At 37.0% G+C, this 27,324-nt stretch overlaps 1 protein-coding gene across 1 annotated transcript; it reads left to right on the top strand.

The window, feature by feature from the left end:
- Nucleotides 1-183: 183 nt before the first annotated feature.
- On the top strand, nt 184-25,724 carry LOC135466007 (protein sel-1 homolog 3-like). The gene is made up of 25 exons (XM_064743392.1): nt 184-195; nt 972-1,097; nt 3,008-3,584; nt 4,012-4,132; nt 5,488-5,612; nt 6,095-6,210; nt 6,863-6,921; nt 8,436-8,568; nt 9,005-9,143; nt 9,833-10,035; nt 12,368-12,502; nt 13,301-13,418; nt 14,036-14,097; nt 14,826-14,945; nt 15,616-15,753; nt 16,305-16,367; nt 16,675-16,855; nt 17,512-17,629; nt 18,696-18,779; nt 19,030-19,120; nt 20,104-20,194; nt 20,604-20,710; nt 21,036-21,163; nt 22,135-22,237; nt 22,838-25,724. Exons 1-25 carry the CDS (start codon nt 184-186, stop codon nt 22,961-22,963), a joined length of 3,276 nt encoding a protein of 1,091 aa, XP_064599462.1. The 3' UTR covers nt 22,964-25,724.
- Nucleotides 25,725-27,324: the final 1,600 nt, after the last annotated feature.

Raw genomic sequence — 27,324 nt, 5'->3', positions numbered from 1 at the left:
TATCACGGTATAGGCTACACCTATCGGAGGCTTATATATACACACTCGTACATACACGTCCCAAGTATACATGCATATACGTGCACACGTATATGTACATACATACATACATACATACATCGGTTTCACCTTTATTGCACACTCAAACCCGCATGGATTCGATCGATATGTTTCGATGGTATCATGCGCGAAAGCGTGAGTTCGAATCTCTGTAAAGCTCTTTGTGCATACATGTCAATCTTCAATGTAACATGACAGTTTGGTTGGTGCTAAAATATGTATTCAAAGACTTTTTAACCTCATTAATTTATGGCTTCATACATTTAGGTAGGCGAAACAGTTATATGTTTGCATGAAACTGTTTTAATGCGAACGAACTTTCCCACGTCTGGGACACATGGCAAAGTTTCAGAGAGAGAAACCTCGTGGCAAATGGAGGTCATATCATATTAATTGGTGAAAGGCCATGATATGATGTCTGGAGACGAATTTTATCTGTATAGCTGCATGGGAAGAACGGATGTATATATGTAGATCTACAATCGTATAGACAATCTATATACCGGCTAAAATACCACCCCGCGAGTGGAAATAATAGGATAGTAGTGTGCGAAATTGTGTTTAAAAACAAATCCCATTAACCATACGCCTACAATCTATTATAGCAGGCGGCTTTCGCTTTGTCTATATTAGATATCTTTTTTTTTTTTTTTTCCTAGTTTTCCTACATTTCATGAAAAAATGCTCCTACCCCCCTCCCCCCACCCCCCAACATAATGATAATTAATATCTTATGCTCAGTGGCAAAGAATATGGCAGACTGGAATATATGTACAAATATGTATGTTCCTCTGTCTTGAGATGCATATATAAATAAATAAAAAAAACAGTCGATCGCAACAGCTCTTGCAGGTGACATACACGTAGACCAACCAATCAGACTGTCTGACAATGGTCTATTTTTATCCTAGTTTGACAGTTCGAAGGGATTCCCTCCACTTGCCGACGTCATTTCATCTCGGCAACATGGCGGTTCGGTTAAAACTTTATCAACACGCTGCGCTTTCTTCGCTTTTTTGACGGTGTTTGCAACCCAGGTAAGGCGTTACAGCAGTGCATAAACATTTCTTTATATCATCAGTCACTAAATATTTGACATTCATCCTATGTTATAGTTTTAGTAATGCAAAGTTGAAGCCATGTAGGTTTTCATGATAGTAGGCATTTGCGGAATCACCGGTCCCGTTTTTAGCGAACTTTTCTTGTTTCGTAGTCCCAAAATTCCCGCATTTTGCAGAGAATTTAAAAATTGACATCTTCCTCAATTTATTTGTCATTATTTGTGTGCATCAGAACTGCTGAAACTTGTAGTCGTCAATACAGTTTTGGTTTGTTTACACGCACAATCTTTGATTTAGGTACACGGTGACTTCTTGACGTGCAACAACGTGGCAGGCTAGCTTAAGTGGTAACATGTGTTGCCTATCGACTTATTTTATCATTGCTCGATGACTTGTAACTTGATAACTCTACGTCACAGTGACTTTGCTGTGCATAGCTTGGTTTAATCAGACCTCAAGGCAACCCAAATTTAAAACCCAAACCTGTATATTTGTATACATGTATATGTAGAATTAATCAGTTAAAGTTAAGTGTCAGTTTAAAGCGTTTTAGATATATAGAATGATGGTGTGAAAAGTCACAAAATCCTCACACTAGTTATACAAAACATTTTTTCACCCTTTCACAATGACTTGGAAAGTTAATAGTTCAAAGTCAACTTCTGAAAGTGTTTTTTTTTTTTATACCGGTTCTTATTTAACGATATGACATACAAACATGTAATTAGAACAGGGCTATTGAGAATGTTAACAAAATGTGGATAATGATACCTTATTTACCTTCTCTTAAAACATGGCAATAGCGATAACCATAAAAACATGGCAATAGCAATGACCATGCAGGTTATCTTAACATTCCGTTGTTGATAGGGTCAGATAGTGTTAATTGCAGTGGGTTATTGAGCTGGTGCTATGTTATCAATAACGATCGATTTTTTTTTTTTTTTTTTGCCCAATGTAAATTTCTTATCAAGTTGAGCTGAAGCTAGTAAGTTGTTACAGCTGAATTATTTGCAGTTGGTGGTGTACATTGCTGAGTATTCATGGACATGTATCCTGTCCAATTGTTTGTGCCTACTTATATCTCCACCATCAGTTTTGAATTGGATTACAGTTGATAATACATAGATCCACACATTTATTTTAGTGTCACCTATTTTTAAGTTGAATAAATATATGTATAAAATATGTATTAGTTTATGTTTGTTTTTGAAATCGATAAGTTAGTACCCAGGCTACTCATGTCTGAAGAAACTGTGAAAAAAGAAAAAGATGGTGGTGGTGGCTGTGGTGGGGGCATGTAAAGCACTCCATCCAGAGTTATTTATGTCAAAATGCACTTTCAGAAGCACCTAAACATAAAGGTCTTAAAATGATTCTTTTGATGCAAGACTTTAAGTTTTTCTGTTAAGAAATTAATCAAACTTAATAAAAACCCTCTTAAGTGGCCCTATAGGTGGATGAACCAATCAGAATAAAGCAAAATGTGAACCCTAATTCCTCAACCTTTTTGCAAATGAAAGATCAGCTTTCAAACCAATTTATGCATATTTTTAATTTGATTTTGGAGACAAAACTACATGTATTGGATTGGCCAGTTTCAGGGCTTCACAAAATGTATAATTTTATCAGTCGGCTAATGAATAATGCCATCAGAATAAAATTAAACACCTGGCAAACATGTGAAAAGATTGAAGAATTACAGTCACTTGCAAAATGCTAAACTGTAGTTGAAATACAGTATTTCTCATGGCTAGGTTTTAAATCATCGTTCTGTTATCTGTGAGGAATCTGTAATCCTGCCACATTTTTTATTTATGTCTTTCTTTTTTGATTTTTCTTCTTTATTTATTTCTTTTATTTTGATTGTTTGTTTGTTTTTCTAGGTTGCAGTGGTGTGTTCACAGCAAAATGAACGAGCCAAGCCAGACACGATGTCAGTTGTGATAAGCAAAGACTCCTTACGGAACCAGGACTTGATCCAGGTTTTGAACTCCCCAACTGTGATTGACAATAGTGTGACTCTGACTGTTGAGTACAGGTGCAGCCGTACCAGAACAACTGGAGTGGAAATTACAGCTGACACTGAGAGAAGAAAATCCGAAAAGATTTACAGAAAAGTATGGAAGTGTTCAGGTGGCAAAGACAGTTCTGTGCTCCATAAAAATGTCCACATTCACTTGGCGGGCAAATATGCGTATCGACCTGACCGATACAACCCAGATATTGAGATTTTGTCTCGTGTGGTCATACGAGCCTGGGTTATAGACTCTCATAGATGGTCTAAACTGGGCCTTGCCAGAAAGGAACCGTATAAACATGCATTTGTAAAGGTATCTTACAACACTTCTGTGGTGTCACCATATATAAGGCCTCCAGATCAAAGAATATGCCTTTCATGGTCAAGTAGTGTATTCAGGATGCTCGATTGGTCAAAAATTGGATTTTGTCCCAAAGAAATAGGTAAGTCTGTTGTTGCCTACTTGTTTTTTTTTCTTTTTGTATTTACTACAAAGTGTTAATATTTTTAAAAAAATTTTTTTTTTATCTATTTTATTTTTTGTTGTCATTTTAGAGACAGATTGTTTATATTTCTTTTGATAAAAGCAGCTAGTTGTTAGAAATGTTTGTAATTACTTAAGAAAAATTTGATTTCTTCTCATGTTCGGGACATCTGGTATGCTCATGTAATTGTAAGACGAATATACAGTTAATGTAACACGAATATTTTCTTTTTCACTTGCTTAGTCCACCTAATGGAGTAGATATGCCTGTCTTTACCTCAAGGCACCATACAATTTAAGAATTTTATTTGAATTTTCTTCCGCTGGTAATAGGTAATAACTTTATTGCATGCTGCTTAGTGACGTATTGTTATGTTATTTTTCAGAGACAGTAGAAGTTGTCCGTTATCCAGCAGCTTTTTCTGGCTCCTTTCACGGAGTGTTTAGACATTTTGACAGATACACCGACAGAAATCTGGAAGGACAGAGAACAACACAGCTGCCAGAGTAAGTCACTTTGACATCAGTGGAATAGAGTGGATGTGCCTGTATATACAAAGGGATTTTCTGTCTTGTGTCTAAAATTGTGCAGCTTGGTTGATATGCAAGTGACATTCCGATTGTTCATCCCTTGTTTTTATCTTAGAAGATACATGTATTAGAACTCATACATATGCCTGGAAAAAAGTGTAAGCTTTAATTGTGAGTTATATCTTTGCATTTAGATGTACATCGTGTAGGAGATATTGGAATAGGTTGTATGGTATCTGAGGATGGTATACAGCTTTTCTAATGTGGTTTTCACTGCAAGAACTTTTTCACTTGTACAGTGAGAGTCAGTTTGATTGATGGATGGAACTGGAATACCCCCGAATGTAAAACTTAAATAATCTTCGTGGGCTAGTTGTTACATGTAGCATGCTGGAGCAGCACAATGCCTCAGGAGCATCTCGCCGATGTGATCGCTGTGAGTTCAAGTCCCGCTCGTGCTGGCTACCTCTTCGGTTTACATGGGACGTTTTTTCAACAACCTGCAGGGGTCATAGTTTTTCCACAGGTCTGTCCTCTCACTGTGTTGGTTGCTGTGGTCAGCTTGAATTCTTGAAATATTCTTGAGTGTGGCGTAAATATGGTGTAAATGTGTTATTTATTCATTTTAAATAAATAAATTAATAACATATCTGTGCATGTCATATTAGTTTAATAAAAGTAACCTCCATTACATTATATACTATTACCTGTTGCAAAGGAGGTCAAGTTTTTGCAGTTGTTTGTCTGTCTGTCTCCTTTTGACAACTTTTTTAGGAAAAGTTATCCACATTTAGATGAATTTTTGGCCTTGGACTAAGGACCATTCCATTAAGTTCTGGATTAAATTTATGGTTGAGAGAGTGAGTGAGTGCTTGGAGTTTAACACCGTACTTAACAATGTTTCAGTTTTAGGACGTCAAAGGAGTCCTTAGAGTGCATAATGTGCCTCTGTGTTGTCGGGGGTGGTGGTATTCTTGTAAATGCCAGTAAAAGACGTGATTTTCATATTAGAGGAGTTGCCACATTGAATATACATATCTTGCATAGATAGGTCTGTAAACTCAACAGTACTGTTGGTATAGGTACAGTTAAATTATGATTTTAGCCGTCTTAGTTTGTGAGAACACACCACCATAACCTGCATGAACTGGTGAGCTCCTGAAATGTTGACAGGGCTTATTAAGAGATAGGACAGAAATGTAGAGTGTTGTCCATTTGTTTATGTAGATCAGTGGAATTGCACATTTTGCTGGGGTGGAGGTTTTTATGGCCAGAGCGGCTTTTAATTATATATTGTTCGCTCAGCCAGCCGTTTTTATTTTCTGTTTCAGTTTCACAGTGTCCATGTGGGTTTACATACTGGAGTACTGCCCAGGGGCCAGGCTCTGCAGCCTCATGCATCACTTCAGCAGAAATGATTTGTTCCTTTCTCCTCTTCTCTGTTTTAATCCTGAAGGTACGTCTACAAAAGCATTCATTAAAAGTCATCATATAGGCATAATACTTGGAAGCAAAGAGTACAATCTATGGATCAATTTCATATCCTCAAAAATCATTACATTAAGTACTCAGATCTGATGTTTTCAGATCTAAGTACTAATTAAGTGATAACCCTGTCCTGTAATTCTTATCAGTTCCCATCAAACTGTATGTTCTTTGAAAATAGCGTGGTGGCTTTCTCTCTGGCTGTCAGCCAGCAACCTGCGGATGGTCATGGGTTTCCCCAAGATTCTGCCCAGTTTCCTCCCACCACAATGCTGGCTGCCGTTGTATAAATGAAATAATCTTCAGTACAGCATAAAATACCAATCAAATGAATAAATAAATAAAACAAAATAAAATAAAAGTAGTATAATGTAACATTTCCCATGAAGAACATAACTTATTTTATTATTTTGTTAATGTGTTCATTTTTTTTTTTTAAATTCATTTTTGCAGGAAAATTACACATCCAGTTTATGTTAAGGAGTGGACAGCCAATGGCAGTGCTGACACCTTTTGTCATTCCAAAATTACAGTGGATTCATATGGTGTTCAGTTTCAGGAAAAAACAGGTACATTTACATCTCTTACCTCTAGCAGAACTATGATTGGCTAATACTGCTACTAGGTCAGCCTCTGTCTGACCAATGAGGTCACAGGCACGGTGAGGGGAGTAATATCTTTTTTTAGTTATTATTATTCACAATTCTCTGGCTTGGAGCTCAGCAAATGTGGTTTAAATAGGATAAGCCAAGAACTGGTCTACTCTGTATATGTATATGAATTATGGCTGACTGGGGTGTCATGTCTGGTGTCATTGATATGGTATTCCATTGAGGCAGTGCTGCGAACAAACAAGGAGACACCACTGTGATATCACTCCAAAATATATATAAAGAAGAAAACAAACAAACAAACAAATGTATCTGGCCTATCCATGACACAAAAACAATTAATCTATGTTTGAATTCAAATCCTACCTTCCCAGCTGTTTGTTTGAATATTCATCAGGGACTTATAAGTTATACTTGAGACAAAAGGACATAATGGGAACAATAGGACAGGTATAGAACAGTGCATGCAACCTGCTTTTATCCAGTGACTGACTGCTCTTCTTTATTTCCACTGGTCATTGTGTTGTTGTTGTTCACTTTTCAGGACGTGTACAAGTACATGTATGGGAACATTTGCCATTTTATGATTCAAATTTATTTTTGTTTCCAGTGGGCATTGGATGTGGAGTATGGAGAAAACTTCAACAAATCACTGAACACATATTTGAAGTAAGTTTTGTTGCATCGCTCCTTGCGGTATAAACATTTTCTGTAGGCTCTATTGCATACATTATTTAGCCGATACTTGTTCATGTACAAGTAGTTTTTATTTATTTATTTATGTTTTTAGTTATTTTGTTGGCTTGACATGTAAGTCCGTACTCTAGAATTTTACACTTACGTGTGTGAATCATGGTCAGGATTATGGCCTCTGTCGGGTACCAATTTGCCAAATGGGATACATTCGATACAAGTGTAAGAGTTGTCAGTTAACAGGAAGGCCACACCAATTTAAATTTTTGTTTGAGTGAGTGAGAGCTTGGGGTTTAACGTCGTACTTAACAATTCTTCATTCATATGATGATGAAGGAATCCTTAGAGTGCATGTAATGTGGCTCCTTGTTGCAGGACAGATTTCCACTGCTCTTTTATCCAGTTCTGCTTCACTGTGGTGCCTCGGGTCAACCAGTCGTTGCACTGACCTTATTTTTTGTTTAATGGGTAGAATGAATCTTTTTCATAGTGGCAGAGGAGGTTATGAATTAAGCGTTTTAAAAATGCAAGATCATCTAATTTGGGGCGCAATTGTTCCTGTTAACATGGTTAAAGACATGTATGTGAACGAAAAGCCTTGAAAAATAGGAAAATCATAAAAAATATTAAGATGGGGCAAATCTAAAGGTGGACTTTCAATTTTATTTTACCAGCCCCGATGGCACAGTTAGTAGAGTGTCTTCGGGAGGGGTAGATCCAGGGTGAATCCTGGGTAGAGTCACACCTAAGACTTTAAAAAAAAGGAAGTTGTAACTTCATCGCTTGGCCCTCAGCATGAAGGGGATAGTGCAAGAAGTGATTGACCCATATCAGTATAATGGCTTAGGTGGGGCGGCTTACTTCCCTTCGGTAAGTCATCTCAGTAAAGCAGCACAAGATAAAAGAGCAGTGAAATCTGTCCTGCAACAAGGAGGCACATTACATGCACTCTAATGATTCCTTCGTCATCATATGTTAAGTGTGACTTTAAACCCCAAGCACTCACTCAATCACTCAATTTTATTTTCATTTCATTTTTTGATGTCTCTCTCATAAAACGTGAACTAAAACTGGTGTGGCCTAATTACAGGAAGAAGGTTTGGTGAGATATTCTTTATACTTTGAGGGGGCCTCCGTGGCTCAGTTGGTTAGCGCGCTAGCGCACCGTAATGACCCAGAAGCCTCTCACCAATGCTGTCGCTGTGAGTTCAAGTCCAGCTCATGCTGTCTTCCTCTCCGGCCATTCGTGGGAAAGTCTGGCATCAACCTACAGATGGGTCCCCCGGCTCTACCCAGTTTCCACCCACCATAATGCTGGCCGCTGTCGTATAAGTGAAATATTCTTGAGTATGGCGTAAAACACCAATCAAATAAATAAATAAATAAATTTTTACTTTAATCGTTCATTTTCTTAAAAAGCAATGCCTTCAGAGTGTGCATTATCAATTGTTTCGTATTTTCATGTAATTCGTGCTTATTTTTGCTTTCAGTATTTATGAAGATGTTGTTTATGATGACACAGAGGACATTTTTACCTTTGGTGGTTCAGAGCTGATGCCCTCATTCAAAGGATACATCGGCAAGGCTACTTTCTACAGAAACAAAGCCTTCTATGCAGGCCAGGTAGTTTGAAACTGATTTATATACCTTAATGTAAATGTCAGAATTACAAGTAGTGTACTGTACGTGGGAAGGTCTGTCATCAACCTGCAAATGGTCGTGGGTTCCCCCCGAGCTCTGCTCGGTTTCCTCCCGCCATAATGCTGGCCACCATCATATAGGTGAAATATTCATCAGTAAAATACCGACCAAATAAATAAATAAATAAATACAAGTAGTTTATGTAGCAAAAGTATTTTTGATAAAGCTTTAAAAGTCACACAACATAGCACTGCTGGCTACCAAATGCCCCAAGAACCAAGCAGGAAAATCTCTAGAATTTAAAATAAAGTAGTGAAACCATGTCTTATGTGACCTGGTGATTAAAATATATGCTAGCAAGGATAATGTAGGCCTGAGTAAAATGTTGTCTAATGCCATATTTTTACCTTGTTTACAGCTTCCTCGTCCCAGCCCGTATCACCCAATGTTCGAGCTGGGGATAACCGCCCGAGGAGAGCGCTGTCAGACTTACACAAGTAAAATACAACACCGGATATACCAGTGTCGTATTCTGAAGAAAATCCGGGACCAGGAAGGTAAGAGCATGTTACCATGGTTACCAGAAAGTGAATATGCCTTACTGAGTAAAATACATTTATAGGGAAGTTTGTTAGTATGTTGCAGAAGGTTGGTGGTTTACCATAGGTGGTTCGGTGTCCTTTACATATAAAATGGCATGACCACCATAGTATAAGTGAAAAAATTCCAGAGAATGACATGAAACAAGAATCAAATAAATAAATCAATCAGTTACAGGTGTGGTCTCTTGTTGAACATTTCTGTGATTTTAATAGTCACTTGAATTCATTTCATCATCTCATTATTGATATTATTAGTTCTTTTCAATCAGCTTTAAAGAAAAGCCACATCAAAGTTAGAGCGCTAACTTTATGACGTCATGGTCAAGTGAAAAAAGTGAGGCACATGTAATATGGCAATTGAGCTAGGACACTTGACATTAAAGATAACCTGATTGGAGGGTAAGTGACTAATGAGAATGCCAGACTGTTGAGCTAGGACACTTGACATTAAAGATAACCTGATTGGAGGGTAAGTGACCAATGAGATTGCCAGACTGTTGAGCTAGGACACTTGACATTAAAGATAACCTGATTGGAGAGTAAGTGACCAGTGAGAATGCCAGAGTGTTGAGTGATCAAGAACATTTTTCTTAACATGGACAGGATTTTAGGAGTTCACCATGTTCTTTATTTTATGTCACCAGTTTCGTGTCCAAACTTCTTTGATGACATCAGAGTTAACCAGAAACTTGCCGCAGAAGGAAATCAGTGTCCAATATGGGAGGCTCCGCGGTCAAAACAGTATGGAATTGTGAACAAACTGGTCAAACAGCTGATACTCAGTGGTCAGATGGTCAGTCGTAAAGACATAGGAGATGCCATTTATAAAAAAGTTGTGGCCAAAATAGTAAGTACCTGTAATTGCAGTAGAACATTCTGTTTTAATGTTATTGCATGTTAAATGTGATGACAACACAGCATTTTGAGTAATTCTAGAACAGTGAAGTCTATTATCTAATAAATTGGATTCTTTTTTTACCTAATTCTGCTCAAGCCATGGTTCTAGTGGCATGTACTTTCCTAGTATTTTAGCATTTACATGAACAGTGAAGATGAAACCTTAACTGAGATAAATAGACAAGGGGACAGATTTCATTGGTGACGTGACCATTTAACAGCTACAGTGTATCTTGCTGCTCTGGTTTTACTCTCTGTGCTGTAAGTCGTTTATTGTACTGTTACTGTAGCTATTCTCAATGTACATAATTAGTAAAATGCCCTTTCTGCTTTGTTGAAAGAAAAATAATGTCTCATGGAATTTGATTTTTTTAAAAAATTTTTGGCCATTGTGGTTCAGATTGATGTAATACAATGCAGGCCCAGCAACATTTGTGTTTTTCCTTATTGATAGTTAGCTTCAGTTTGTTTTATTCACCCATTTTACTACATTAGCCTCCTAATAAGCAGTGGCTTGGAAAGCCATAGATTTGGTGTTCAACTCCTAGTCATAACTACCTAGGTAACACATACATAAGACTTTCACATCAGTAAACTTGGATCCTGGCACTGAGTATAAGAGGAATAGGCCAAGTACTGGTTGGCCTGGTTTCAGTATAATGTGACCAGGTAAGCATCATCATGTCTTTGGCATGTTGTTCCAGTGAGGCAGCACTACAGTATGGCCGGATCCTAACCATCAATCCTGCACCCATTGCAGCTGGAGAATATGCTGATGGTCGGCCCATGGTCAGTGTACGATATGCCGCCCATGCACCTTCATATGACGTGATCCTCTGGCCATTTTAAGTGGATCCTTGGCCGACCCTTGGCGGACTGTCAGCATGCCCTCAGCCCATGATCATCAGATGTTTTAACGCAACATACGGACCATTTTCCTGTACACCGTCATGTCTGTTATGAACACTGTGAGGGCCCGCAGCATATTTACTTGTACACGATTTTTGCACAAAATTCGAGTTTTAATAGCTTACTGTTTGGGATCCCTATTGTTTTGACCCACCACCCGTATACACCGTTCTCATGAGGACAGGGGATTCAAGTTTGTACCCGGCGTCTTGAGTATACGATGTTTTGGTTTAATATAAATTACTTCTCTAATTATTAAATAACATGCCTACTTAGAGGCATTTATGGCAGAGTTATATATGTGCCGACAAATATATTTGTATGTAACACTTTGCTTTCTATAAAGTTCACGCTGCACAGGACGGCTCTGTTCAACCATGGCAATATTTCATAATATGGAAACGGACACGAGTTCTTTGGCTTAGCAGTAAATTTATCACTGTTTCATGTTGGGTACAAAGTTACGCAGAAATATTTGACTTTTTTGTCCTTATATAAAAACCTTAAAAAGCCTCTGTTGAAAATGTATATGTAATGAGTCATGTCGATACATTACACAAGACCTACAATTTATAAAATTTGAACCGCTGACACGTGTAAAGGTCAGCATGTTAATGTTTTTCCCTTTAATCTTGAGTCAACTGTAGGTCAACCATGCTCCTAGGATTGATGGTTAGGATCTGGCTGTACTGTAGGTCAACCATGCTCCTAGGATTGATGGTTAGGATTTGGCTGTACCATAGGTCAACCTTGCCCCTAGGATTGATGGTTAGGATATGGCTGTACTGTAGGTCAGCCATGCTCCAAGGATTGATGGTTGGGATTGGGGTGTACTGTAGGTCAACCATGCTCCTAGGATTGATGGTTAGGGTCCAGCTGTACCGTAGGTCAACCATGCTCCTAGGATTGTTGGTTAGGATCTGGCTGTACTGTAGGTCAACCATGCTCCTAGGATTGATGGTTAGGATCTGGCTGTACCGTAGGTCAACCATGCTCCTAGGATTGATGGTTGGGATTGGGCTGTACTGTAGGTCAACCATGCTCCTAGGATTGATGGTTGGGATTGGGCTGTACTGTAGGTCAACCATGCTCCTGGGATTGATGGTTAGGATTTGGCTGTACCGTAGGTCAACCATGCTCCTAGGATTGATGGTTGGGATTGGGCTGTACTGTAGGTCAACCATGCTCCTAGGATTGATGGTTGGGATCCGGCTGTACCGTAGGTCAGTCATGCTCCTAGGATTGATGGTTGGGATTAGGCTGTACTGTAGATCAACCATGCTCCTAGGATTGATGGTTAGGATCCAGCTGTACTGTAGACTACAAGTAGACTTAGTTGTTGTCACATAAACAACTTTTATCTGTCTGTGTAGGACAACTCTGTGGAAAGTGTGCCCTCAGTGATCAGACTGTTGAAACAGGCTGCGTGTTACGACAGTTACGATGCCATGTACATGCTGTCGGTCATACTGAACAATGGATTCTGGGTGAAGTCTGATGAGATACAGGTAAGTCTGGTACATTATAATGATGATAATTGTGAGAATGTGGAAGTAATGAAAGGCAATTTAATTGTTTTTCACATAGACATGAAATCATTGTCTTGATGTCATTACACACATACATGTGATGCTTCTGGGGACTAGCTTTAAAACATTTACCGCTTCTATTGATTACCATCTTTTTTTAATTTTGCCGAATCAAATCCTTCATCCCCCCCATAGAAAGCTTATGTTGATGTGATGTAAAATTAATGACAAAATTACAAGTACATGTTACTACATGGAAATTTTCAATGCAAGTTTTTGGAGAGGTTTTGAATTAGCCAAGTTTTGGCCTTCTCCAGATTTGCCTGTTTAATATGCGGTTAAAGAGAGCAGACCGGGAAAGAATGACCAAGGGCAAGTCACAAGGTTATATGAGACATGTAGTCAATAATATTATTCTCAAACAGGGAATTTTCTAAATTTCCCAGCTTTCCCAGCTTTCCCAGCTTTCCCTGCTTCCATAGTTGTAGGGCCCTTAATAGTGGCAATGAGGGGATCAACAGTTCACTTTTGTGTGGGCTTGTATGAAGTTTGCTTTCAACCAATATGACCTACCAGTTTCCTCCACTCGTAAAAACAGATGACCATTCTAGCTGAGTATGGCATTAAACATATATGGCATTAAACAAATGCTCAAATAAATAAATAAATAGATAAATAAATAAATAAAGTTGTTTAAATTCTGTCAAAATATGACAAAACAATGGCATTGAATAATTCTGTAAAGTTATGTTTCAAGCTTTTTACTTTTGCCTACAGTCCCACGCTTTTCTCATGCTGGCATCGCTTGAACGACACCGCCTGTCCATGATGTCCCTGGCTAGTAAACACAACCTAGGTCTGGACGGCATTCCACTGGACAAGGAACAGGCTTTTAGTGAGTCGTCACATTTGTCTCAATTTCTCTCTCTTCATGATAGGTTTAGTAAGGTCCTTAATCATGATTTAATGTGTAAGCTTGCCTTGTTGCATGTATTCAGAACAGTTTTTATCATCTACATGTTATTAAATAGAATTTTAGAGGAGTAGACGGTAAATAATGCATATAATATACACCAAAGAAGGCAATTTTGTGCACTTCTCAAACAATACTGAAAATGTGAATTTTAGAATTCACATTTAAGCTAAATATGGCTGTATATAAGTAGCCTTCAAACTCACATAGCACAACTATCCTGATTGCAGTTTCTGAGAAAGAGAAAACAAGTTAGTTCTGTTTCATGTTTTGATGGAGGTTACCATAATTTCTCTACCTCTTAACATTAATGGGCCAGATTTGCTGGTTTTACTTTAATCTGTTACTACTCTGAATAATAAAACTTTTGTTAGTTACTGAACTTCCGAATGTCAGTTAAAAGTTTCTCTGTTGTTGGTCATATGACATACTGCTTCAAGAATATAGTAATAACTTTAGGTACAAGTTTGTATGTCTTTATTCCAAGTTAATATAATGACTGGATTTATAGAAAGGTGAATGCTTATATTTGTTTTCAGTGTATTACAAGTATGTGGCTGAACAGGCAAGAGAGGACAGAGAAATACACAAAGACACAGATGTAAGACAGTGTCATATATGTCTTAAGTTTCATTTCCTCAAATATTATTGTTACAAGTATCTGGTGCAGTGAATTCTCATATCATTTTCCTCTTCGGGAGCAGTAGATCTAGGGTCAATCCTGGGTCATGTCACACCTAAGACTTTAAAAGAGGAAGTTCTAACGTCCTTGCTTGGCGTTCAGCATGAAGGGGATAGTGCAACGACTGGTTGACCCATATTGATATAATGGCTCGGGCGGGGCTGCTTACTTGCCTACCGTAAGTCGGCTCAGTGAAGCAGCACTAGATAAAAGAGCGTTGGAAATGGGTCCTGCAACAAGGAGGCACATTACATGCACTGTAAGGATTCCTTCGTCGTCATATGGCTGAAAAATTGTTAAGTACACTGTTAAACCATAAGCACTCACTCACTCACTCATATCATTTTATGTGACATTATTTCAGATTGTTGGAGATTGTCTTACTGGCACTGAAACATTAAATCATTGTTGCATATTGTGATATCAGTGCAATAAATACTTATAGATTTTGAATTGGTGTATCATTGTTACAAATTGTAACAGATTAAGTGTATAATTATTATAAATTGTGATAGAATCAGATCATCATGAAATAGAATGTTACAAAATGGGTGTATAATTGTTACAGATTGTGTCAGATACACCAACATTGTTACAGATTGTGACTGAATGAATGTATCTGAATCATTGTATCATCATTGTTACAGATTGTGACAGAGTCAGTGAGGTTAACTGATGAACTTCAGATGAAAGAACAAACGGATGAAGAAGGGGACATCTTTATGTGGATGAAACACCAGGCTAAACAGGGAGTGTTGGGAGCGCAGGTAAATCAGTGCTGTACAGTGCACTGCTATAATCATCTGGGCCCCGTTTCAAAAAGCGCTTGTAGTGCTACATTCACGTGAAACATGGTGATATAGCATCAACAAGATACGTGCATGTAGCGTTAAGTGCGCTGTGTGAAACGGGCCTCTTTGGTATTGTAGTGCTTAAGTTATTTAATCTCTTTGTTATATGACCATTAACAGTTTAATACTGTTCTACAATGCAGATTGTCTTTATTCTCATCTTTTAACCCTTTGTATAAAACCCAAAAGCTTTGGAACTTTCAATGATGTATCAGTCTGTCTGAAATTACAGCTTCTAGTTTGGTTTCTGTGTGTATTTAAAGATTAAATTACTGCATATAGCAAATGACTGACCATATCCTCGGGATGCGACACTAGTGTGCTAGTGGTTAGGCTGGGGTGTGCCTGTGGCTTGAAGTTGGAATTCTGAAAGAGTATTCTAGTGAACTGGCCACCATAGTGGAGAAACATAGTGATAATTCTAAGAGCCAGCTGTAAGTGAGTTAATGGCGCGCTTGTGGCTAGCTACTCAAAACCTTTAGGCTGGTCTGGCATGGACTGCTCAGCAAAACCAGTTGTCATATAAATGAAATATTCTTGAGTTCGGCATAAAAAAGTAATGAGATAAATAAATGAATTGTTTCAGCAATATGTCGCTCGATCGCTCTTCTGGGGTAGTCAGGGTTTGCAGCGTAATGTTCAGGCGGCACTGGAGTATTTCCGACTGGGAGCTGAACAGCAAGACCCAGTGTCTATGTACGACTATGGGATTGTTCTCATGAGGGTGAGTATCTGCCCTTTTTTTTTTTTGGTTTTAATTTCTTGTTCAGGCATGAGAATTTTCCTCTGATTTGTTCATTTCAGACTTTGTTCTTTAAAATTGAAAAAAAATCGAAACAAAACAAAAGCAGCAGGTTTTGTTGGAACAGGTGCTTGCTGATGTAATTTGCAGGTAGTGTGAGGTATTTTCAGACCCTCTTAAGAATTTTCTGGCCTTCATTGCCCAGGCCTGCTTGTTATTGCTCAAAATACTTGTATGACTTCGTCTGTTTTTCATCTGAATGGAAACTGTAATTACTGTATATCAGCTTAATTGTAGCATTATTCTGATTGATTCATCCCCCTTGTGGAAATGTCTGTCCTGCTTTGTTTTCCACATCGTACTATTTTTAGTATTAAGGTGAGTGGAAACTGTAATTTGAAAAAAACAGTATTCTCATGACAATTTCTTTTTATGTGTGATAATTAATAATGATTATTAGTGCTGGTCATCAGTTATTTTGTTTAGGTATACTTATACATGTACTTGTCATTTAAATGATTGTATTTTTGTAGGGACAAGGTACAAAAAAGAATGTAACTAAAGGCTTGGAGCTGATGGAGAGATCAGCTGAAAGGGTAGGTTATTTCATTTGTATTTTATCTACATACTGACTTAATTTAACAATTTAGAATATGACTTGTTCATATCAGAAAGGTTATTTTGGGGTTTTTAGAAAATTTCTGACCACCTCATCAATGTCATCTTGAGACAGGTGTGTTAAAATTCAACTTCCAGTACTGAAAAATTAAGCTGCAGTGTATCAAGATTTTTGAATTGTGACTTAAGGTAGAAATGGCTTTGTGGAACCATCCTCTAGATTGGTACAGGGAAACAAGAGGCTTTCCTTAATTAACCATTTCTCCTGAATCTGGTATGTTTCAGGGTAACCCAAATGCCCTCAGCGCTCTAGGCTGGCATGCCCTGGAAATGGAGAAGAATTACACGAAGGCGGCAGCTTTCTTAGAAAGGGCCTTCAAGCTGGGCAATCCTGATGCTGGACATAACCTCGGACATATGTACTTGACGGGGAAGTATCCCAACCACACTGTTGACAAGGTAATATACCGACATCCCAACCACACTGTTGACAAGGTAGAATACTGACACCCCAACCACACCATTGACAAGGCAGTATACTGACACCCCAACCACACTATTGACAAGGTAATATACTGACACCCCAACCACACTGTTGACAAGGTAATATACTGACATCCCAATCACGCTGTTGACAAGGTAATATACTGACATCCCAACCACACTGTTGACAAGGTAATATACTGACATCCCAACCACACTGTTGACAAGGTAATATACTGACTTCCCAACCACACTATTGACAAGGTAATATACTGACATCCCAACCACACTATTGACAAGGTAATATACTGACATCCCAACTACACTATTGCCAAGGCAATATACTGACATCCCAAAAATACTATTAACAAATACTACACTGACATTCCAACCACTCTGTTGACAATGTACTACACTGATATCCCAACCACACTGTTGATAAAGTAAAACACTGGCATCCCAACCACAGTATTGGCAAGATAATTCACTGACATATTAACCCCACTATTGACAAGGTAATATACTAACTTTATATCTCTGTATTCTTGCATTCACTGTTGGACATTTAACATGGAGATTTAGGTTACACTGTAAATACCCCCTGATTCTCTTTCTTCTTTATTCTCCTTAGCACAAGGCGTTTAAGTTGTTTTGAGTGGGCAGCAGCTCGTCACCAGTTTGACGCTGGAGTGATCCTGTCACAGTTCCTGATAAAGGGCACAGACCAGCTAAGCCCAAACACTGTCATGGCTGTCGAGTGAGTCACTACTCGTTGTTTATTTAAATATTAATTTATTGTTTAACACTACATTCCAGAATTATCATGCTATACAATGGCAGTCAGTTTTATGGGTGGGGGAGACCAAAGTTTCTGGGGTATAATAATCGCCAAAGCCGGGGTTAAACCCACACCTCCAGTGATATGTTACATTTTGTGGCCATGTGGTAAAAGAAAGGCTCTCGTTAAACCTAAGTACAGTTTTAAGTGCATGTTGATTTTCAAAAGTTAACACTGATTGTATGAGGTGTAACATAAAAGTGCATAGAAGTCAAATGTTTATAAACAGGTTGTACTGCCAATGCAAATAAGAAAGAAAAAAACAAGAAAATGAGAAAGGAAGGAAGCGTACCCATTGACTAAGGAAGTGCGTTAATGTAACATATACTGACAAAAATTGGTAATTAACAGATTCCTTTGCAAAGCCTTAATGGCAATAAGTAGCCGACAGGGTTTTGTAGTACTTTTCAGGTAGTCTTACATGCAGTTTGTGGGTATTGACTTGTCAGTCACATGTATAGCATACTCAATGAGATTTCTGGACAGGTGAAAAGACCAAACAGCTTACATGCAAAAGGCTGGTAGTTTGCTCTCAGGGTTTCTTTGCCTATAAAACTGATTGCCATCATATGTAGGTAATATTCTTTAGCATGGTGTAATATGCCAATCAACAATATACCGGAAAGGTGTACTTCAGATCTAACATCAAGTCATTGAAAAGTGATTTCACTCCCTGCACCCAATGTGATATATACATTTAGGGTGTTTATGTGCAGTTTATCTCTAAACGAAAAAGTTATATGACTGAATCACATAATATTGGACAAAGCCTTATGCAGCTTAGTTTGGACAGGGAAGTGTTAGCGAGGAGAATTCCCCTGTATTTCTAATTTTTTCACTGTTGCATATTAAAATTTAGCCACCTCTAAAAGGTCATCTTTGCTCGAGCTGAATGATGCTGCTACAGTATCTCACAGAAAAAAGAAAATGTGTCCACATGACACTTGCATGATGGTTTGACAAAATTTATTATTTCCTTCGGCAGATGGGCACGATTTATGGCTGAAAAGAATCCTCACATAGGCCATGTTTTGAGGAAAGCTTTGAAAACTTACAAGGAAGGAAACATGTAAGTGTTTATATTTCCATCCATTTTTATTTTTATGTTGTTTTAAAATATACTGCAATTAGAAAATGGTTTCTGTTGAACTTGATGTTTTGAAGGAAATTTTTCAATTCTGCCTGAAATAGAGCTACAAGAAATTCAATTATTTGATGAATAAAACAGGTAATTACATGTAGTATAATTGTTCAGTGAAATACTGCAGCTTTATAAATAGCTTGACTATTTGTGAGTTTGATCAAATGTTGTGTTTCAGACCTCTGGCTCTGTTTTATTATTTACTCGCTGCTGAAAGTGGAATAGAAGTGGGCAATTTTAACCTAGCTATTCTCTGTGAGGAAAATAAGGTATGTAATTAAAAAAAAAAATGTCTCTGTAACATACTGTTCCTTAGACTTGCACATTCACAACTATGAAAACATCTTCTCCAAGTCAGCAAAGTGAATTTGTATGTTAGAGTTATCTCCTCTTGATTGCTCCCAGGTAAGTTAGTTATCCCACTTTATGCCACAGATGGAACTCTAGGATTACTATAATGGGATTGTTTTTAGAGCTGATTGGGTTTTTTTTTAACATACATTCAACCACAATGTGCAAGGAATACTCTTTATCTATATGTGCTCTGCAACAGCATTTATCTGTGGGAGGAATTTTTTTATTAAATACTCTTAATTATGGTTTGTCAGTACTGGTGAGTGACACAGAACCAAAACAGGGCTAGTACCACGGCCCAATTCATGTATGAGTTTCTAAAATTAGTATGGGAGGCATGGTACATGTAGATGTTTAGGGCTGTCTAATTACCTTTTTATGCCCGGCTGTATGTGGGAAGGTCTGCCAGCAACCTGCGGATGGTCGTGGGTTTCCCCCGGGCTGTGCCCGGTTTCCTCCTACCATAATGCTGGCTGCGGTCGTATAAGTGAAATATTCTTGAGTACGGCGTAAAACACCAATGAAATAAATAAATAAATAAAATACCTTTTTATGCTAATTTCGCAATCTGATTATTTTTAGAGAATAGAGAATTTCATATCTGAAAGCTATATTCTTAATTTTTATCGTATTGCAGATGGAGGTATGGCATATGTCTGAAGACTTTTTGATACTATTTTCTCATTCTCAAAGCATGATAAAAATGCACTTTGCAGATTATACACAGTGTTAATTTGAATTTTACAACTTCAGAGATGCAGTAGTGGTCGGACTAAGGGAACACTCGCAGTAAAATACTTTTGTGCTTTGTGCTCTAGAGTGTATAATCATTAGGGGGGATGTGTATGGAAATGCAAATATTTAATTAAGCATGGTATATTTTTCTTTTTTTGACTAGGAAGGTATAGTGACTTATGTGGAAAAGGAATGTCAATGGCATCGCTTTAACATCTCTCTTCAGAGAGAAGAACAACACATAGATCCATATGGTAAGTCATCAGGGAGTTTAATAGCTGTTTTATCAACAATATTTTTTGTAAAATACAGTACAAGACTAGAGACAAGTTCAGTTATGTAATACAGTTCCCATTCTGGGATGAAGTTTGCTGGAAATTTCCATGAATATGACAGTCACACAAAGGAGAGTCAGCCAGTAGTGTTTTTTCACTGTGGGTACTCTGGTTTCCTCTAGACATTAAATTGGTAATTGTCATATCAGTAAAAAATTCGTGAATTTTGAAAGGGGTTCATTTTGCACGACTATCTGAACCACTTGTCCCAAACTAATGGTTTAGTGTCAGCACAAAATAGGAGTAAAAGTGGAATTTGTGTGTTTTTTTCATTATTTATATCATTTATCTTATTGATGTGATGACTTACATCATGTTGTTGTTGTAGCTTTAATAAAGATGGGAGATTATCACTGGTATGGCTGTGAGGGTAACAGGGATGCAGATCGCGCTGTGGATTTTTACACCAGGGCTGCGCTAAAAAGAGATCCACATGTATGTTGTGCCGAACGTAGTTATTGTATCATATTCAGTTGACAGAAATAAAACTGTATTGTATTTCACTTTAAGTTTAGCTTCTTTCAAGTAATCTATTTTTATTTGATTTTGATCAGCCTTATTTTACACTTTAATTGAAATGTTGATTTAGTATTCAATTTGGAATTTTTGATTTATGCACGTCCAAATTTTGAGATTAATCATGTACTTAAAATTTTTAAAGCAAGTTTTATTTGAGTTGCATATAAACGTTTATAAACAACGTAAAACAACTCTATTCCACTGTTAATTTGCACTGAAGATTTTTTTTTTTTTGTTATAGGCAATATTTAACCTGGCCTTCATGGTAGAGGAGGGTGTACAACTTAACGAGGGTGTGCTACGTGTACTGAGGGTGCCGCGCCGAGCCATGAGAAGTAACGTCACACTTCTCACTGAACTCTATAGCAGGTATGGCCACATTGAATACCTCCTCCAGTCTTGAGATGGTTGTGTCTACCACTGCTTTTTAAGTCGCTCATTCTATTCCTGTCTTTAGCTTATTCAGCTTTTTGACCTCGTAACTTTTAACATGTGTCATTTACTTAAAAGAAGAGACGATACTGGATCAAATATATATATGTATAGATAAAGTATCCTGAGAATGATCATGATGCTGTGTTCGTTTACATCATGCATGATGCTGTTTTCGTTTACATCATGCATGATGCTGTTTTCGTTTTCATCATGCATGATGCTGTTTTCGTTTTCATCATGCATGATGCTGTTTTCGTTTACATCATGCATGATGCTGTTTTCGTTTACATCATGCAAACACACTGTATTGCCTTGTAACCATATGCACTTAGGTTGTGAGTGATGTGTGGGCATGTTTCTGATTGGTTTGACATGGCGCAAAGCACGGCCTCATTAGAATTCCAGATTAAGATGTAAGAGAAGATGGCGTGGGGGAGAAATGGGTGGATGAGATGTCGCATCTATTGCAAATTTGTTTTCTTGACAATGTATGCAAGATCTACATTCTGACTGGAATCTATTCCATGTCTGTTGTCTGTCTATTCTCTGACTATTCTCAATCTTTCTGAGACATTTCATGTCATTCAGGATCTAGATGAAATAAAAAAGATTTGAAAAGCTGATGTATATATTTATGTGTATATGGTATAGTTGTCTCACAATTTCCTGCTGATCGGCCCTTGAGTAATGAAGTTAAGTTTGCCAAACCCACTGCAATTTATTTATTGCACGTGGGAAGTCACGTGGGAAGGCCTGTCAGCAACTTGCGGATGGTCGTGGGTTTACCTATGGCTCTGCTGGGTCCTGCTGTATAAGTGAAATAGTCTTGAACACACCTTTAAATCATCAATCAAATCAGTGAATAACAATAACTAAATTTGCTTTTATTGTTTGTTTTTCTTTAGATGTAAGGAGTCTCCAAAGACTGAGGCTTACCTCCCTTGCAGCCTGGCCCTCTGGAGGATTCAGCTGCTGGATGTCTGGACACGTTACAGGATGTGGATGACGGTAAGTCACAGGCCTAAGAGACACATCTCAGAATGGCAGAATAAATGGCATAACTAATATAGGGGTCAATTCCGGAAATGGATTTTGACTTCAGCCAAATTGAAATTTTCAATATACCGTGTAGTTCATGTCCCAGGAACTTCAAAGTGTGCATCTGTTTGTATGTAAACACAGGACAGTTATTCTCATGTTTGTCTCCAGTGGTTACCAGATATGTGTCAAAATTAAATTTCACACTCTGTCCTAAATCTAAACTGGCTTTGTGCAATTGGCTTGAAATGACAAGATGACATCTTAATTGAATTTGTACAAATTATATGACCATTGACAGTTTATTAAAAAATTTTGCTTTTAAATGAATATAGCTGGAGGATGGTCATTATGGCCCTTGTACAGTGCAACTTGACACTGTGTAAATGGCCTGATCAGATATAATATGAATTTAAACATGTTTGGACCATATATATTTATAAAAGTAGCACTCCAGGTTAAATTTCTAATTTGGATTAAAATTTCAAACTTTTATTTCGGACACAATATGTGTTCTATAATCATTTTTCCATTCATTTTCATATACTGTGAGATTTTCTTTCTTTTCAGGTGTCATCAGCAATAGGAATAACAGTCGTTACATCTGCAACTCTCCTCTCTATTTATACTTATTTTAAAGGTTTGAGAAATCCAGCAACCATGACAACAGGGGAATTAACTCCTGACACAGTCTAGCCAGCAGATTGTTTTCCATTGATGTTTCTCTACTGTGTTATGGAAAGACTCACCCATTCATTTATTTATGCATATCTCATTGTCTTGTGGATTAAAGGTGTTTGTTGACGTTTAAGCAAAATCTGAGGTCATCTGTAATCTTGTTGTTGTTTGTAAAGTCAGGTTTTGTTAGGAAAAGCACAGGAAAAACAATACAGAGTCAGTATACTGAAAGCATAATGACAATGCGAACTCTTGAAACTGTGATTACATGTACGTCTTTAGACATAATAACTCCCGTAGAGGTTTGTATTCAACTTTTAGGGAAAATTCAGGTATAACTGCTTTGATCTGTGTTAAAGCTTTTGAAGATGAGATTTTATTTATGAAGAAATCAACATGTAAAATAATTATCATAATTGTGAACAATGCCCTTCGAAATTTAACGTATGTTGCAGGAAAAGATTTCTCCGGTAGAATTTACCCTAAGTTTTTTGGCTGACAGTTCCCAGTGTTGCTTTAGAGAACAGTTGAAGTCCATCCAGAAAAATAATTAGTCTTGTATACTGTCAGTATGTTTTTGTCCATCAAAACCACATGAGTAATAAAAGTAGGATAGGAATATGATGTATACACCTAATCATAAATGCCAGTAGGTAGAGTGTTTGGTGACTGAATTTTATGTAGTCTGTTAAGCTTAAAGATTTACCACCAATATCTGACCTACAGATTTATTGTATATGTGCAGGGACTCAAATACTAGCGTCACCATAATATGGCTGAAATTTTGCCAGTGTGGCGTTAAGGCATAATCACCCATTCAAATACTAGTGTTCAAATGTGTTAAAAATGTGTGGATATTTTCTGATTTGATACACTATGCATACAGATTTAAGTGCAATAAATCAGTCTTCTCTTATATGTATGTGCTACATATTAATCCATGGAGTAGATCAAGAGGATTTATGGTTGGTTCCTCATTAAAATTCACATTATATATTCATGTATCTGTTCAGTTCTTTCAAAGCTCACGTCATCATTGTACACTCAGTATTTTTCATTCATTTCATGCCATGCCTTTTGTTTTTCTCTCAGTAGTGAGACGCACTAAATGATTATTTAATGTGACATAGCAACGGAACAAGTAATAGCAAGTAGAACAAATGTTTATGAAGGATTGTTTATGTGTATTTTATGGAAAAATACTTCCACTTTGTGCGTATATTTAATTTTACAATTGTTTTAACATGTTCTTCCAAATCAGTTAAGAGCTAATTAACAATTTAACCTAACTGCTTTACTAAAAGACTTTTTTTTTCTTTTTAGCATTATGATGGTTTGTGTATTTAGCATACCATGTCATTGCTGACTTTGTTGAACAGAATATTTAATGATAGAAATAGAAAACTAAACATTTGTCATGTTATGTACATCTTTTTTTATTTATTGAATTGTGCACACTAGAATTTTAATTATATTGTGGTGTTTTTATACATGTAAATATGTATTTTGTCCGTGAACTAAGCTGGTTTGAGTTTATGACACTGAAACCTAATGTAGACAGAGTGGGAGTGATTAATTTCAGCTGCAGCTTTAAATTCATGATGTGTACATTTAAATTCATGATGTGTACATTTAAATCCATGATGTGTACATTTAAATTCATGAGGGTTACAATTTTCATTTTTACTTGAACCACATTATTAACCCAGGTATTATTTGGATATCAATAGAAAGAAAAGTCCTATTGATATTTACCTGGTCTTCACTGTTGCCATCTGGATTGGTCTCTCAGTTGTTGGAACAATGTTGCAAATCACCCGGTATTAAAAAATAATTTTTTTCCCTAAGATTTCCTGATCGGTGTTGGTGTCCATATCAGTTTGGTTTTAATGTGGAAGTTCAAAAAACCTGCATCATCATGCACTTGTTCTATGTTCGAGAATCTCGTTGTTTTCTCTGTGAATTATGAGATGTGTTGAAGGAATGATTGTAGATAAGTAATTACGTTTATGTGATATTGAGGATTTTAAAGAATTAAATTAACAGAGGAGAGGTAATATTGTGAGAAGAGGAGACTGAACTCACTCTTAATTGTTGGTGAACAATCTTCCTTCCTACAACTGTTCACAGACACTATTTTATATATACATATATATATATCTTGCTGCATACAAATTTGTTTTGCGTGTGCAGAGTTTTATGGAATGAAAGAGGCAAAACGTGTGTTACATGTCCAAATCTGTATTGCCAGATAGGTTGTTCCTGAATGGGTTAAGACTGTAAAGCTTCTCAGATACACTGTTTTTTGTATGGTCAGTGGCTGAACACTTGCATCTTACACTCTCATAATTAGGCCTTCTCTACATACATTTTTGAATTCCAAATCTCGAACATTTGCTCATCTTATAATGTTCAGGAAAAAGTGCTTCCGTCATTTACGTATACAAGTATGAAATAATGTCATACAAATATGATACTAGAACAGCGTACCAAATATTTTAGTGAGAAATCCATATATACAGCGTTTTGCTCAATGCTCTTCCTGATTCCCTTAGGTTTTGTATAGTTTTATGGTCCTCAAGGCTCTCTGTTCTGACATCCATTTTAGTTAGTATTTTAAGACTTCGGGTTTATTTATTTTGCGAAATCCATGAATTTGTTCCTAGTTTTCTTTGATGTCGACTGGTTTTTGTTATATTTTATCTTTTTGTTAACTTGATTTGTGTTTTTTTGTGTCTTTTTTTCAGTTATTTTGTTATTGTTTATATTTTTGAAATTGTTCCACAGTAACTGTTTTTTTTTTGTTTATTTATTTATTTATTTTTTTTTTGCCTTTTGTAAGGTATCTGCGAGTACTTAATGGAATCTTTTCCAGCGAGAAAAATTATATGGCTTGGTTTGAGAAAAGCGCATTTTCCATACCAAACTTAAAGTGAAATACACTAATTTATCCTAGTGATATACGTCTAACTGTATAGCGAGGCCTTGATTAGTTTCCTGTTCCGAACGTTGTCAGTCATGTACTTTCTTCTGTGAAACACAATGTTTGGACCACATTATGTGGTACTTTGGAACGTCCGAAGATCTGCCGAGCAGAACAACAATCATGCCATAATGTTTATTATGGAACAGATTTTAAAATTTTTTGAAACGAAATGTGTTTCCTCGCGTTGCACTCGCACACTAAGCTTATTATTTCAGCTTAGTTTTGTCGATTAGTTTACATCCCATAAAATTTGTTGCTTTCTTAGTTATGATCTGAGTGACTGTTACCATCCTTTTGGTCTAGTCTACGGGCTTGCTTTCGATGCCGGCTTTTCCTTATTACATGTAGTTTACATGTTTTCTACCTCTTAGCTTGGTGGCCAGCTTGTATGATTGAAACAGATATCGGATATGACGTTTGCGTGGTCTACATACATGTAAGTCTTGTTTCTCTCATTCCTTTCGTTAGATTTTGCAGTTATAGTGTTATCATGACTGCATTTTATTTTCCAATATTCTTTTCTTTTCTTTTGCTGTTTTATGTTACATTCCGACCAGTTTGCATAATACTTAAACATTTGTTTTCAGTCTTCCTGGTGGTACGTTGATGTGACAGAGTTACACACAAATGTCTTCATTCACATAAGGTGTTGATCAGCTCGTTTCCCATGTAAAACTGATTTTAGACTTTTTGGTGTAGATATGTCTAGATGAGTTTAAAGGCCAGGTTTCTCGAGGCACTGTTACTAGTGTATGTAATAGTGAAACGGTCTTCCAAGTTGTTTCCTTGTTTTATATGGTGTAAGATGTTACATTAACGGCTTGATTTTAGCCAGGTCTTCCTCATCTGAGACACCAAATAAGCATTCGGCACCGTTTTCATGTATTAGTATATATTGTCTTGGTATATACCAGTACACTTTGTCCTTGTATACGAGCATTTGTTGAATGTGTGTACCAGTATGTACATTCTGTATTCTGTGTGTGTACCTCTACACATATTTTTGTACTAGTCTCTGTGTACAAATATACATTTCTTTGTGTACCACTCTCAATTGTTCACCTGTACGTAGGCCTATATAGACATAAAGTTCATTCGAACAGTAGGAAGGAAAAACGTGCTGTTTTCACATATTTCACCCGTTACCTGTTATCGAATTCCCTTTTATCGTAGTATGTTTTGGTTTAATTTTATTAAAGGCAGTTTTTAAAGGCACATACTTTAAGCATACATGTAATTTACAATTTTTTTTGTCAGGATTGAACATTTTCCGGTTCATTTGTCGTTGCTTTTGTCATAATATCTGTCCCAAATACCGCCAATGTTAGAATGTCGGTAGGTATGGTGCCCGGATATATAGATCATCTTCACCAAAAGTGAAATGTCATATATA

Source organism: Liolophura sinensis, chromosome 5, assembly GCF_032854445.1.
Source record: "Liolophura sinensis isolate JHLJ2023 chromosome 5, CUHK_Ljap_v2, whole genome shotgun sequence".
Lineage (NCBI taxonomy): Eukaryota > Metazoa > Mollusca > Polyplacophora > Chitonida > Chitonidae > Liolophura > Liolophura sinensis.
This window is presented reverse-complemented; position numbering and strand designations above follow the sequence as displayed.